This window comes from Pipra filicauda, unplaced genomic scaffold, assembly GCF_003945595.2.
Source record: "Pipra filicauda isolate LSUMZ 115617 unplaced genomic scaffold, ASM394559v2 scaffold120_size2142806_pilon, whole genome shotgun sequence".
Lineage (NCBI taxonomy): Eukaryota > Metazoa > Chordata > Aves > Passeriformes > Pipridae > Pipra > Pipra filicauda.
Genome location: NW_024103663.1, coordinates 1,430,870 through 1,445,031, shown reverse-complemented (window position 1 = coordinate 1,445,031; position 14,162 = coordinate 1,430,870). Strand labels below are relative to the sequence as shown.

The 14,162-nt window shown below is 48.1% G+C and overlaps 2 protein-coding genes across 8 annotated transcripts in view; both read right to left on the bottom strand.

Annotated features, from left to right (window-relative positions):
- Window positions 1–3,881, bottom strand: part of SYNRG (synergin gamma) — a 40,293-nt gene extending 36,412 nt beyond the window's left edge. For 6 of the 7 annotated variants that reach the window (XM_039387285.1, XM_039387277.1, XM_039387278.1 and 3 more), the window contains exon 1: window positions 3,796–3,881. In XM_039387285.1, the coding sequence (XP_039243219.1) occupies window positions 3,796–3,866 (71 nt within the window). In that variant the 5' untranslated portion in view covers window positions 3,867–3,881. Of the gene's footprint in view, window positions 1–3,006; window positions 3,024–3,795 lie in introns of those variants that run through there. The other variant, XM_039387292.1, reaches the window with a different exon arrangement.
- Window positions 3,882–4,744: 863 nt separating this feature from the next.
- DDX52 (DExD-box helicase 52) lies at window positions 4,745–11,527 on the bottom strand. Its single transcript, XM_027751566.2, has 15 exons — window positions 11,426–11,527; window positions 11,085–11,313; window positions 10,350–10,480; window positions 9,952–10,137; window positions 9,560–9,703; window positions 8,658–8,769; window positions 8,301–8,373; window positions 8,017–8,220; window positions 7,533–7,623; window positions 7,227–7,349; window positions 6,843–6,993; window positions 6,395–6,470; window positions 6,084–6,155; window positions 5,697–5,789; window positions 4,745–5,419 (listed from the first exon to the last, which is right to left on the bottom strand). Exons 1-15 carry the CDS (start codon window positions 11,510–11,512, stop codon window positions 5,332–5,334), a joined length of 1,860 nt encoding a protein of 619 aa, XP_027607367.2. The 5' UTR covers window positions 11,513–11,527; the 3' UTR covers window positions 4,745–5,331.
- Between the last annotated feature and the right edge of the window lie 2,635 nt (window positions 11,528–14,162).

Sequence of the window (14,162 nt, the reverse complement as noted above, 5' to 3'; positions counted from 1 at the left end):
CTCCCTCCCTGGGATCCCCCAAAGCTCTGGAGGGTCCCACCAGCACCGTCAGTGCTGCCACAGGCTGGGAAGCCAGGAAGAACAGATCTTATCCACCCAGCAGGAAGGGCTTTGACTCATCAACATCCCCCCCAGGAGTTTCGGCGCCCACGCAGGTTGGGAACAGGTCAGTTTGCTGGTGTAGGCTAAGGCAGGATGAATAAGCATCTCCCCTTGCAAGAGTCTGACTCAGCAGGACCACTGACTGCACCAGACAACAGTTCTCAGCTGCCTGGGAATAGTTTTCAGGAGAGAAACCACCCATGGAACCCATTACTTCTACCTTTACACCAAGTATCACAACATACTGGAGTTTCTATTTTCTCAGTTAGCTAATTACAACAAAAATAGCACCTTGGAGAAAATACTCATTCACATATCAAGGGTCAAGTGCACCTGGAGGAAGAACCATTAAGATTTCAACTGAAATCCTAATGGAAACTGCTATCCCTCGCTTTCAAAACAGCTGCCAAACAGCAAAAAGATCTGGTTTAAAATTCTCATTTGCAAGCAACTTGCAGAAACCCACGTCAGCAGCAATTTCCCAAACAAGAACCTCACTCAGTGTCCCAGGCAGTTATTACTTCAAAGTACCATGGAAAAGAAACACACTTATAGATATTCAATGTTCAGTTCTGAGGGTGGATGTGAAAGGAACTGCCTAAGAGTACAGAAGAAAATGCCATGAGAAATGGCTGCAGAAGTTCTGAAAGCCAACCTGGTTTATAAATATAAAAGACCTGTGTAATATGAGCACTAAGATAAAATAGGGAATTTTAATTATGCATTTATCCAGGAGCAGATTGCACCTCCCCACTGTACAGACAGCAGGTCACACGGTCACCAAGACAACCCATTCACTCTTCACTTCGTCCTCTTACCAGGATCTTCTTCATCCTGAAGCTGCTTCTTCAGCCCTGACCACCATGTGCTGATTTCTCCTTCCACAACTAACACACACCTGTGCTTTCCAATGGGTCCAGTCCTGCCATCCTCAACCCCCACCATTTTGGGGTTCTCCCCCTGAAGCACCAGGTAGACTCAGGTTACCTCAGCCCCAAACACGAGCAGGGCTCAGTCCACACCACACCCAAGGTCTGTTCCACTGACCAGTGGTCACTGTAATCCCCTGCTTGGCACACAACGTCAACAGCACGAAGACAAACAGCTGAAAACCCCATCACTGAACCTGGGGGCTGTTCTCTCCACTCAGAGGCTGGAGTTGGTGAAGGGGTTGGATTTTGTCTGTGTTCAGTGTCCTCCTTGGCAATACAGCCCCATAAACAAGCTGAGATGTGCAGAGCTTCTGTCATAAGACAGATCTGCAATTTTAGGCACCTTAAACTACACCATTCTTAGTTTAGTCAGAATGATGAAATATTAGAAGTCATTTTTGAAAAGCTCACAAGTATGAAGAAGCGTTCTAAGCTTCAGGTTTTCCCTTCTTGTTGGGGAATTAAGGTTTTCCCTTCTTGCTGGAGAACCTGGTCAACAAGAATTCTTCCAAATCAGCAAACCTAATGTAAACTGAACAAGCCTAGCAAGGTACCACTGCTTGCTGGAGCAAATAAAGGCCAAACTATTAAATATTTATCCCTTTCCACAGAGCTCCTGGTTTATTTATAAGTCTCTGTTGAAAAAAAAAAAAAAAAAAAAACAATCAACAAAAAAGTCCTCAGCTAATTAGAGGGCAGTGGAAGAGGAGCTAGTTCAAAGTAGCAAAGCAAGCTCCAGCAGCACAGCTCTGTACCTGCTGCTGGGATCCAGCATGGATCTCACTCCAGGATTCGGCTGTGCAACTGCCAACACCAGCCACACCTGCAGGTCCATTAAACCCCATCCAAGCAACAGGAATGTATTAATGAACTCCTCTTTGGAGATGCAAAAGTGCCCAGAGCCACCAGGTAAAGTGGCTGGTTCTCATCGCTGAGGGAGCCAGCGAAGGCTCCGTCCTGAGCCTGACTTGGGAGTGAGGACTCGATGTGATACCTTGCACAAATGTAATAAACAGAAGGAAAACAAAGCCATCACCCTACAACAGACCTCTTAAAGTAGTAATATAAACCTGTAAACTCCTATTAGATGAGTATTTTAAATATGGAGCTTAAAACCCACAAAAAATCCCAAACCAAACCACCAACAGCTTCAGACCAAACGCAGGAGTGTGGGGAGAAGCAACTCCTTTTCTGTACTCAAATTTCACTACAACAGGTCCAAACCACACAGAACATTTTCCCATCTACAAGTGGATTTTTAAAACCCCTTAATTCCCAAGCAGCACAACTCCATCAACACAACACAGACTGTCAGAGTATTTTTGAGTGGCAGAAATGCACAAAAATTGAAGGAACCCACACAGACAGGGAACAGAACTTTTTCTCTACCTCCAGACTTCATCCTCAAATAAACCAAAATACTAACAATGGAAACAATGATTTTTAAAATCCTTTTATTTTGCAGAACCTATATTCCACTGACAACATTTTTGTTATTTTACTACAAGAATACTGAGCAGGCAATGTGGCTGTAAGAGGTTCATCTCCTTGCAAGAATTACTTCAGATTTATTTGTGGGGAAACAAGCCCCATGAGACAGCCTCCCATCCTTCCCACAGCACACACAGGCAGGTGCATACACCTCAGCTTTTCTCTTCCCCAGTATTCCAGACCCTTGGATGGTCCTTCCCAAAGCAGAGCATCAGCCCGGCTCAGACAGGTGACGGGGACACCCCAGACCTGTGCCTATGGATGAAGGTCACCCCAGAGCAGACCTCCCCTCCTCACATTCCCAATAACACAGACAAAACCATGGGCTTCACATATCCAAGACAACTCAATGAACTTAACTGTCAAATGCAGAATTTCCTCAGCCTCCCTAGAAGTAGGACAAGAGATAAATAGCATGCAAGAACCTACATTAAAAAAAAATTACTAAGTCTGCAAAGGTGGTGAAATCCAGCTTCCTAACCTTTCCAAAGACACGACGACATCTCTTTTGACACTGGTTCTTTCTCCTCAGCCCTTCCTCCTGCCGAGGTGCCCTTTGTGGGATGGAGGGGACAAGGGAACTCCTGACTGAGGCACCATCCCACAGGCCTTCCCGGTGACAATGAAAACGTCTGTCCCTGCTGATGCCCATCCACCCACCCACCACCGGGGGAACCCCCAAATCCCTTCCTGCCCCAATATCTGAGATTGTGGCTGCGGAGCCTGATGGCAATTAGGGTGCACCTGCTCCAGCATGGACACGCTGAACGACCAAGTGGGTCCTCAAAATGTTAATAAATGTCAGCAAAATGTAGAGCCAACGTGGCTGCACTCCCCACACCACACCTGGGACCCCTACATCCCACCCAGGACCCCACACTCCCCTCCTGGGACCTGCACACTCCACCTATGACTCCATATACCGCACCTGAGACCCCATATGCCCCACCCAGGAGCCCACGTATTCCACTTGAGACCACCACTCTCCACCCAGGATCTCACATACCCCTCCTGGGGCCCCACGCCCCGCCCAGGACCTCACAAACCTCAGCAGAGACCCCACGTACCTCACCTGAGACCCGGGCCCCCCCCCACACCGCCCTGGGCCGTGAGCCCCGTGCCCCCATATCCCCCCGCACCCCGAGCCCCCCACCCCGGCCGTCCCCCCCTCACCTCTACCCTCTCATCGCCCCCCAGCTCCCGCCATCTCTGTGTCCCCTCATCCCCTCCTCTCCACAGCCCCTCACTCGCACCCCCCGTCACCACCGACCTGGCGGCCCCGGCCGCTCCGCCGCCCGCCCCGCCGGCGCCCCCCGCGCCGGGCCCGGGCCGCAGCGCCATCTTCGCGCTCGGCCCCGCCGTCTGTCACCGGAGCGGCGGCGGCGGCTTCCGGGGCCGGCCCGGACAAGCACCGCCCACGGGCCCGGACCCTCCGTCCCACAGCCCCCAGGGCCTCTGATCCACAGCCCCTCCGTCCCACAGCCCTCAGTGCTTCTGATCCACAGCCCCTCCGCCCCACAGCCCTCAGTGCCTCGGCTCCTCGGCTCCTCAGCCCCTCGGCTCCACAGCCCCTGAGTTCCACAGCCCTCAGTGCCTCCGATCCACAGCCCCTCAGTCCCACAGCCCCTCGGTTCCTCAGCCCCGCAGGACCTCGGTTACACGGGAACTCGCCCCCAGGCGGCCCCCGGCGATGGTCTGGAGGGGATGAGGGGCCCCGGGTTCCCCTCAGGAACGCCGGTTTCCTGCAGCCAAACCACCCGCTTTTCCGTGAAAAGGTAGATTAAAAAAAAGAGAGGACAAGGAGGAGGCGTCCCCCAGGCTGAGAGGGGGGCTTGTTACAAGAGCAAGGGGGAATGGATTCACACTGACAGAGGGCAGAGAAGGGTTATTGGGAAGAAATCCTTCCCTGTGAGGGTGGTGAGGCCCTGGCACAGGCTGCCCAGAGAAGCTGTGGCTGCCCTATCCCTGGAAGTGTCCAAGGCCAGGTTGGACGGGGCTTGGAGCAACCTGGGCTGGTGGAAGGTGTCCCTGCCCATGGCAGGGGGTGGAACTGGATGGGCTTTAAGGTCCCTTCCAACCCAAACAATTTTGTGATTCTGACACGACCAAAGTGGACTGAGAACACGCGGAGCAGATGAAGACATAGAAAACAGCTGAGTTGGGCCTTCTTGCCTGCAGCCTTGTCCCATTGGGGCTGTATAGACAAGCAAATCTCTGTATTATCTTATGACCCTGTTTATTCTGGCTTGAGGCTCAATTATGAAACAGTACAAAAGTACCGGAGTTTACAGACGTGGAGTATTAGTTATTTCAAAATGATTTTACAGGAGAAAAAAGTAGGAACAGCAAGGTTTTACTTTGAAGTGGGTTTGGTTTGGCTTTCCTGAAGTGCCCAGGGAAGTCTCTGACAGCTGCATTTATCAAACCTGACAGTAAACACTGTGTGCTTCCTGCCTCTGAATCTTCTGGAAGTCTAACAAACATATTAGGGGCGATCTGAACACAGAACTGACAGTATTTCCAAGGAGCAATACACAACTGTGTGCGAGTAACACAAAGTGATGCTATTTTTGAACTATTGTCAGAAACACAAGGCATGCACTGCACGAGCACACGCTTCAGCTTCTATAAGAAGCATCCAGGAATCCTCCCCTGGCATTGCAGTAGAGACTTTCTTGCATGTAAACCTCCATCCTCACCCAGAAGGAAACACAAGAAATACTTTTCTCTCTTCACCATTGCTGTCATCTTCATTCTTCTGTTCCAGCACAGACAGAAGTGTCAGCCCCTACTCACCAGTCTGAATTCAGCTTTCTGAAACAGTCTGTAATTTACTGCCCTGTTTGTCTTCTTTAACTTTCTTCTTTTCCTTAATATTTTCCTTCGTAGTTTTCCTACAAAAAAACACATCAGAGACCATGACACCTGAACATAATAAATGAAGTATATCACAGCGGTTTTTATTGTGTTTGTGCAGCTGAACATAAATCCTTCATCAGCAACACTCCTAAGTGGGTAATAAATCCAATTTTCAGTAGACAGATATTGACACTAAAACTTCATCACTACGACTGTTCATCCAAACAAGTTATCTGTTATTCTGGAGGAATTTTCTGGGCCTTTTCTGGATAAACAGCATCTCTTACCTCCTCTTGAGAAAAAAGTACTTACATTTTTCTTTTGCCTTTTTTCAAGAAGCACTTTGGGGTTGTACAAATGGATTCTCTTGTCAAAGGTTTCTTAATGAATTTCTTCTTTTGTTTGCTGAGAACAACATTTAGTGAAGAAGGATTAAATTACTTTAAAGGGCAAAAATTATCCAAACTAAATAAAACAGATAATGAAAACCTCTTCCTGGCTGAAAAGGATTTATGGGTGTGAAAATATTTTCAGTGTTGTTTACACCAAGATTAGTTCAGCTACATCGTCTCAAAGACATTCACAAAAACTTTATTTTAATTTAAGTCTTATATATATATATGTTTCTAGTTTTAGAAACTATTAAAAGCTACTAAGGAGCACTAATTAAAAAACTGGTGAACTACTCAAAGAACATACCTTTGCAGTTTGGGCAAGTGTTTTATGTAGTCTGGCACAGGACAGCCAGCTCGCTGGATAACGTTGGCTATACTGGAAAGGAGAGGAGGGAAGAGATCAGCTCCAGTGCTTGGACAAGTGATAAGGATGTTCTGTGGAAAACAGCAACCCTGACAACTGGCTGTTTTGTTGTTGGGTCTTTTGTTTTGTTGGGGTTTTTTTTTGAAGCAAGAAATAAAGACACAAGTGAGTCTGAAGTACACTGAGGTGTGTGGGACCAGACACAACCACACCACACAAACCACCTCTGCTGTATCATGTTTCCAATTTACCTTCGTAATAAAGGTTTATCATCTTCTGTAAAGAAAGTGACTGCTTTTCCTCTGTGCCCTGCTCTTCCAGTACGACCTGGCAAACACAAATGTTGCAAGATTTTACTTTAAATTAATCTCCCTCTATTCCTCTCATCATCCAGCCTCCTGATGCGTGTTCATATACTGAGCAGATGTTCATATACCAAGCACTCAATCCCCAAGGATTCTTCCTATTGAAAGCACAGGTATGTCTAAAACATCTAAATATTTAAGGTTCATAGAAGAGTGACAAAAAGTAATGCAATTTTATTGAAAGTTGAGCCCAGAAACAAATTGCTCAAGCAATGCAGAAATTTGTGCTGCAGCACAGAGGTTTGGTTTTGTGAGTTTTGCTCATGCACAAGAGCATCTACATTAAAGATCTGGGAAACAGGAAAAAAGAGATGGTTTGTGAGCAATCCCTCACCTATCCTGTGGATGTATTCCACTGCACTCGTTGGCAAGTCATAATTGATGACCATATTCACTCCTTTGAAGTCAATCCCTCGAGCCAGCAAGGCCGAGCAGATGAGCACCCAGATCTTCCCAGCTCTGAAACTGTGCACTACCTTATCCCTCTAGGAAAAGAACAGAAAAGATATTTGGAAACAATAAATAACCCAATTAGCAATTTAAAAAAGGAGGTGAACTTGTCTCCTCAAAGTCATCATGATGTTAAGGAATAAAACTAAACCTCTAAACAAAAAACTGCAGGAATTTGCTGCCAAAGTTACCTGGAGTCACTTTGCAACAGTCTTGCTTTTACCTTTCTTTCTAAAGCATTTTTTGAAAAGTAATTAAATCCTCCTACCTGTTGCTGAGTCTTGTCTGCATGGATGACATCCACATTGATGCCTTCATAAACGAGCTCGTGGAAAAGCTCTTTAGCCCTCTCAATAGACTGTACAAAAACAAGGACTGGAGGAGCAAAACCCTGCAAAAGAGTAAGTTTATCTCAAGTTCAAAAGTCCTTTTTCCTTGCAGAAACTGAGACGCAGATTTGGCCAATGGTTTAACACGTGCCAGAGAAGTCTTTGAGCTGGGAAATTAGGAGTTTCTGACAGAGCACACAGCTCAGTTCAGCAGGAAGCAGAACGTGCTCAGTCTCTCCAAATACCTTTTTAACAAGCTCTCTCATTGCTGTTAGCTTTCCTGTCTCAGATCCAACAAACAACAGCTCTTGTTCTACTGTCTCTGCTGCAGAGTTTCTGAAATCAGAAATCCAACAGAAATGTGCTCCCATTAGTGTTTATATATATATATATATATAAATAAATACATATTTTACATATTAATATATACAAAATCCGTAAAATATTACCTGGTGAATGAGAAATGCTGCACAACAAAATTATTTCACCAGTGCACGCTCCTAAGATTAACATTTATTTGATGATAAAGCAATTGGCAAAAGGAAAAGAACAACTCATTCAGCATGTGAGAAAGATCTATGTGCCCACACAATTCTTTTCTGGAGACACAAAACCTGCAGTACTGTGACTAACAACATCCATGAAACCGAGCAGGCTGACGACACAAAGAAAAATTTCCCAGGAAATAAAAAAGAACTGGAGGAAGTCCAAGTCCACCTGCACACCCACCTTGCCCCAACAGACACGAGGACAACGCTGTCCAGGTTGAGCTTGCACCACTCCTCCACGTCGTGGGCGAAGGTGGCACTGAACAGGGCCCTCCTCACCAGGTGGGAGGTACATCCCAGGAAGATGGAGGCCAGTTGGTCCCGGAATCCCGACTTCCCGTCCTCAAACAGCTTGTCCGACTCGTCCACCACCAGCCACTCCACACTAGGAACAGGGAGGTTTGCTTTTCAGTACAGCCACCACTTCTGAGTGGCAAAGCCAGATTTGGGACAGACTCTCCCTACCTGCTCAAGTCTATTGCTGGAGGATCTTCTTTCAGCAAATAAATGAGTCTGTTGGGAGTAGTAACCAGAATATCTATGAAAAGAAAAGAAAAAAATGCAAAATGTTGAAAAAGACACCAAATAAACCAGTCTCACAGGGCCCTGAGAAACACCAGTTCCAATCTGCCAGAGGTACAGTTTAACAGAGTCCAGGTCAGGCTCACTTCCCATTTCTCCCCTGCCATTCTCAGAGCATTGCACAACAGATCACACGCCTTGAGTGTCACTAACCATCTCCTTAAAGCCACACAGCCCAAAGAGAAAGGTCAGTGACATTTTTGACATTTTTAGAAGCACTTCAGTCATTGAAACAGTTACCAAATTTCTTGGAAGACTTGGGCCCAAACTTCTTGGCTGCTTCAGCTGCCTTGTGGATCATGTGTATCCTGAAGCCTGTGCCCTCTGCCAGCTTCACCAGCTCCCGGTGGGTCTGAAAAGGCAGCAGAGGCTGGATTTTCAAACTGAGCTGAAGAGCTTTTCTAACCAAAAAATCACAGAATCATGGAATGGTTTGTGTTGAAGGAGATCCTAAAGATAATCGAGACCATGGGCAGGGACACCTTCCACTAGCCCAGGTTGCTCCAAGCCCTGTCCAACCTGGCCTTGGACACTTCCAGGGATGGGGCAGCCACAGCTTCTCTGGGCAACCTAATCCTGAAGATACAGCTTCAAACATCACCCTGATTTCAGTGTTAAGAGAAACCTCTCTGGTTTTCTTAGCATAATAAAATGCAGCTCCCTAACATGCATTATTCCCTTCAAAGTTCTCACAGGTCTCACTACAATATGTAGCTCCTAAAAGTCCCCTCTGCCATTTGAATAAAAACTGCCCAATGTTGTCCTTTTTATTTCATTTTAATAACACAACTTCAATATAAAGCTATTCCTTGAAATTCTGTGTTTGGGACAAACAGATAAACCTCTCATAGCAATCTCAAGTAGGAAAGGAGGTTTTAAGAGCACCTGAGCATTGGGCAGTTTAAAATATGATCAAAGAATCTCGAGCCTCTAATCTAATCATTTAGATTAGACTCAGATAGTAGATATGTACCTACTCCACAGAAGTCAAAGGACTTAAAAGAAACATTTAAATTATCTTCTTTCTGATATCTGAGGGTAATAAAGGAAAAAAAAATATTTACTAAGCTGCTATTTTACTGATTCTGAGTGAAAACTTTGAAGTACATCAATTTGACAAGACCTTTCCCCTCAACACACACCTGGCTGGCAAGTTCTCGGGTCGGTGATATGATCACAGCCCTGAATCCTTTGTTCCTGGGTTGTTTCAGATGTGTTAAGAGAGGGATACAAAATGCTAGTGTTTTTCCAGACCCAGTAGGAGCTGAAGCCAGAAGCTCCCGACCCTGTAAGAAAAACAAGGGGGTTGTATTTCACTAGGGTAAAAAAAAAGGAACAAAAATCACATTCCCAGAAATACCAACGGTGCAAACTGACCCAAAATACCTCGGGAAATGCACATTCCAGGACTACTGCAATGGCTAAGTTCTGAACTCTGATGCAGTTGATTTCTCTCTAAACCTGCCCCAGACACTGCCACGATCCCAAATTTTGCCAGAATCCCTGAAACAAAGCACAGTCCCAGAGAACTTACGTGCAGCATGACGGGAATCGCCTGCATCTGGATTGGAGTGGGGACATGGAACCCTGCAGCCTGGATGTTCTCCATGATTTTAGGGTGCACCTTGTACTCCTCCTGAAGCTGGTCAAAGGTGGCAATCGGGTCAGGGAGATCTGTTCCCTGAATGTTGATCCTCTGCTGATTCCTGAAGCGATTTATCTAAAAGACAAAAGACAAACTCTTTCTTTTTTCCTTGACACCATAAAACTAAATCTGGATTCACCTTCTGGTTCTTTACCCCACACTCAGTCACCCTCCTCCCAAGAGGAAATGAATAAATAAATTAACTGAGTAAATAAACCTCAGTTTCCAGATAAAACAGCCACAGAACCCCAGGAATCTGTTTCTACATCAGAATTCCCTGCTCCCACCTTTTCTCTCCTCAAACGTTCAAGCTTCTCTGCAGTAGGTTTTTTGTCTTTTGTCTCTTCAAGTTTTGCTTCCAGAGAGGACATCCACTTTATTCCATTGTTTTCTGACAGCTCTGGCATTGATGCTGCTCCTGCAAGTTCCAAACAAATTGAAATTTCCATTAGTAAAATCCAGACAAAAGTTATTTGGAGACAAAGAACATCTCAAACCCTGTTTTCTCTCATTCTCAGTAAAATTAACGAAGACTCCAAAAGGATGGCAACCACATCCCCGTGTGTCAGCACTGAATCTTGGCCCAGTTATTTGACCTGCTCTGACCCAGACCAGCCAAAGAACCCAGAAGCATTTTTTACTCTGGTAAAATGATCTACAGGACCTGCAGAATTAAAATAAACTGAAACAAGGAAGAAATATAAACTCCTTCAGTGACAGGACACGAGGAAATGGCTCTAAGCTGAAGGAATGTAGGTTTAGATGGGATATTGGGAAGGAATCCTTCCCTGGGAGGGTGGGGAGGCCCTGGCACAGGTTGCCCAGAGAAGCTGTGGCTGCCCCATCCCTGCAAGTGTCCAAGGCCAGGTTGGACGGGGCTTGGAGCAGCCTGGGATGGTGGAAGGTGTCCCTGCCCGTGGCAGAGGGGTGGCATGGATGGGCTTTAAGGTCCCTTCCGACCCAAACCATTCCGGGACTCCGTGATGATTCTGCCCGGGATACACGTGTATGCATAAAAATACCTCTCGTCTTTTTCTTTTTTCTTTTCCCCTCACTGCTTTCTGCCGTTCTTTTCCTCTTTCCCGCCGCCTCTCCATCGTTTTTCCCTGCTCCATCCTTCTGCTGCTTCCCCTCCTCTCCAGCCCCCGCGAGCCCCCAGCCCTCCTCGGCAGACCCCCGAGGGGCTCCCTCTTTGTTCCCGAAGAAGTCGAGGCTCTCCAGGGAGACGCTGCCGCGGTTCTCCCTGACCACCTGCGGGAGAAGCGGGACGAGGCTGAGCCTCCATGTGCAGGCGCTCCGAAGGCGGAACCGCGCAGGGGCCGTTCCCCGAGCCCCCCGCGGCCTCCCCGCGGTGCCCCCTCACCCCGAAGCGCCGCGCGTCGCCCCCGAAGCGCCGCAGGTCGAAGCGGGCCCCGGCGCCCAGGCGGCGGAACAGCTCGTGGGTCTCCATGCTGCCCTCCCGGCATCCCCTGCGCGTCCGCCGGAACCGGGGAGCACTTCCGGTCCGGCTGCCATGGCAACCGCCTCGCGCGTGTCGTGGCGACGCGTTGCCATGGCAACGGCGGTCAGGCTTCGCTAGGCCGCGGCGGGCTTGAGCCCGCGGGAGAGGCCGCAGCGACATGGGCACGGCTGTCGCGACAGCGCGAGGGGGAAAAGCGAGGATTCCTCCCTCTTGTGTGCTTGTCACTCCCTCCGGTCCGGCCCCTTCCATCTCTGCTGCAGTCCCAGAGGCTGGAAGGGACTTGACCGGAGGATGCTGTTGCTCAACCGCTTTGCTTAATCCTTGATTTCTACTAATACAATCCAGCCTCACAGCTGTGCCTGAAGACAGAAACCCTTGAGGCCATGACAGGAGCAACCCAGTAACTAGTGCAGCTGCTCAAGCCACTCAAGAGAGTTTGCCCAGATTAAGATCAGAATTTACTTAATTCATGTATTTATTCATTATGATAAACTGTGAGATCTAATAGTGCAGGTAAATCTATCAGATCAAACAATACAGATATTTTTTTCCTGGTTGTTCTTGAAGTAAAACAAACAGAAATCCAATTAAGCAGCAACAAAAACTATAGAACGTAATAAAGATCTCAAGGGGTAAAGATTTACATTGCTGAAATCCAAGAGCTCTAAGACATATAGGCAATGGCTGTTCCTCCTGTAACATTCACTACTTTAATAACAAACTCTGAAATGAAATATTGGGTAAACCTGATCCTCCCCTCCGCCCCTCTCTGCCTGATTTATAGCGCTTTCTCTTTGCCAAACTTTTAACTTCCCAGCAGAAGTGGGAGCAGCCACACAGAGCCCTGGGTGCAGAGCACCACAGCGGTGACAATTCCCTTGTTTGTGTCCCCAGTGATGTATTTACAGTGAATAAAGACCCAACTTTGCATCCTTCATGCTGTTCCCAGGCTGAGGCTCCTGCTTTTCTGCCGGAGAAGTGACTGTGGTTGCTGCGAGAGGTTGGGGAAGAATGTGGAGGCATTTGTGTAACAAAGAACTATAAATCATCTCCAATATCCATCACTCACCAAGGGATGCTGTCGGCAGACTCAAGAGTGAGGAAACAGGGAATATTCTCTTCATCAGGCGACCGGGAAATCCCTTTGTGTAAGGAGGGAGCAGCTCTGCTTCCGAGGAGGCAGCACTGGGCACGGGGTGGGCAAAGAGCTGTGTGCCAGGAGTGAGACACCACAGAATCATGGAATATCCTGACCTGGAAGGGACACACAGGGATCATCCAGTCCAATTCCTGGCCCTGAACAGACACCCCAGCAATCCCGCTCTGTCTGTGAGAGCGTTGTCCAAACACTCCTTGAGCTCTGTCAGCCTTGGGGCTGTGACCACTGCCCTGGGGAGCCTGTTCAGTGCCCAACCACCCTCTGGGTCTATCAGGGCTCTTTTCACCATTCTCCTGTGTTGCTTTGCGAGCGAGGTGACCTTGCAGAGAAGGGCTGCTCTCAGGTGGGCGCTGCAGCAGCCCCATAAGGCAAAGGATTACTTGCTTTGTTCCCTGTAATGGACCCAAACCAGTAAAGAAAAAGCACAGTCTCCTCGCAGGGAGTTCCCACTCCATCTCTACTACAGCAAACAATAAACATCCACCTGTTCCAGCTAAAAGAGAAGCATCAATCCCCCCAGACACAGCCACGCTCGGGAGGGGTGGCAGCATTTATTGCACCAGCTTGTGTCTTTATTTTAACCCCCTCACCTGGTTGTACGTGCAGAGGAACACGGCCCTTCCACACACCAGGGCTGGATGAAGGTATATCAGAGCAGGGAAGTGCTGGCCCGTGTGCCTGGAGTTGCTGGCAGGATGCCTGGAGGCTGGACTGGGATGTGGGGGAGAGCCCAGGCTCCTGGTTTCATTTGTTATCCTTGCAGAGAGTCCCTGGGACCACAGAAGGTGATGAACAGCCAGGTACACTCCTGACCCCAGTGCAGCCTTGCCCTCCAGGGGCTCAGGGACCTCTGTGGTGGTGCAGAGCAGCCCAGCTGAGATGTGCTGTTCTCATCCTCAGGCTGTGCCCAACACATGGAGCCGAAATAAAACCCTGTAAGATGGCAAAGCAAATCAGCTGAGCACATTTGTTCCATCATGTGCCCACCCAGATCAAAGATCCCTACCTGCAGCCGTGGGCTCCCCTCCTGAAAAAACCCAGCAAAGCCAACCCCTTCCCTGTGTGTGTTCGTTTGTTCCACAGGTGTGAGGCAGGAATTAGAGGGCAGCGGGACTCGTGCACATCTGCCCCCCACGTCCTGCCCTCCTGCTACATCATCATCACTAATATGCACATAACAGTCAATTAGCCTGGCTGGGCGCACTGGTGACCTCTGATCCCTGCTGTGTCCCCCATCCATTACCAGCCCTCAGCCCCGGCTCTCAGTATGAATTGATGTAGCCCCCATTCTCTTGCGGCACAGAAACATGCGTCCTCATTCATCTGTCCACTTCCACTTTCTGTTCCTTTGTCCTCCCCTTCTGTTCCCTGTGTTGCTTAACCTGGTCACCACTTCTTGACCCCACATCCTCGTCCCTCCCGAGGGTGTTGTAATCCCGACCACTACGAAAAAAACTTTTACTTTTTTTCCCCTTTACT

Excerpts from the sequence above, each read along its gene's own strand:
- DDX52 (XM_027751566.2), bottom strand. The coding sequence starts at position 11,512 with ATGGAGACCCACGAGCTGTTCCGCCGCCTGGGCGCCGGGGCCCGCTTC. Across the intron at positions 11,314-11,425 it reads GCGACGCGCGGCGCTTCGGG|GTGGTCAGGGAGAACCGCGG; the intron begins GTGAGGGGGCAC and ends CTTCTCCCGCAG. Across the intron at positions 8,221-8,300 it reads CCAGCAATAGACTTGAGCAG|TGTGGAGTGGCTGGTGGTGG; the intron begins GTAGGGAGAGTC and ends CCCTGTTCCTAG.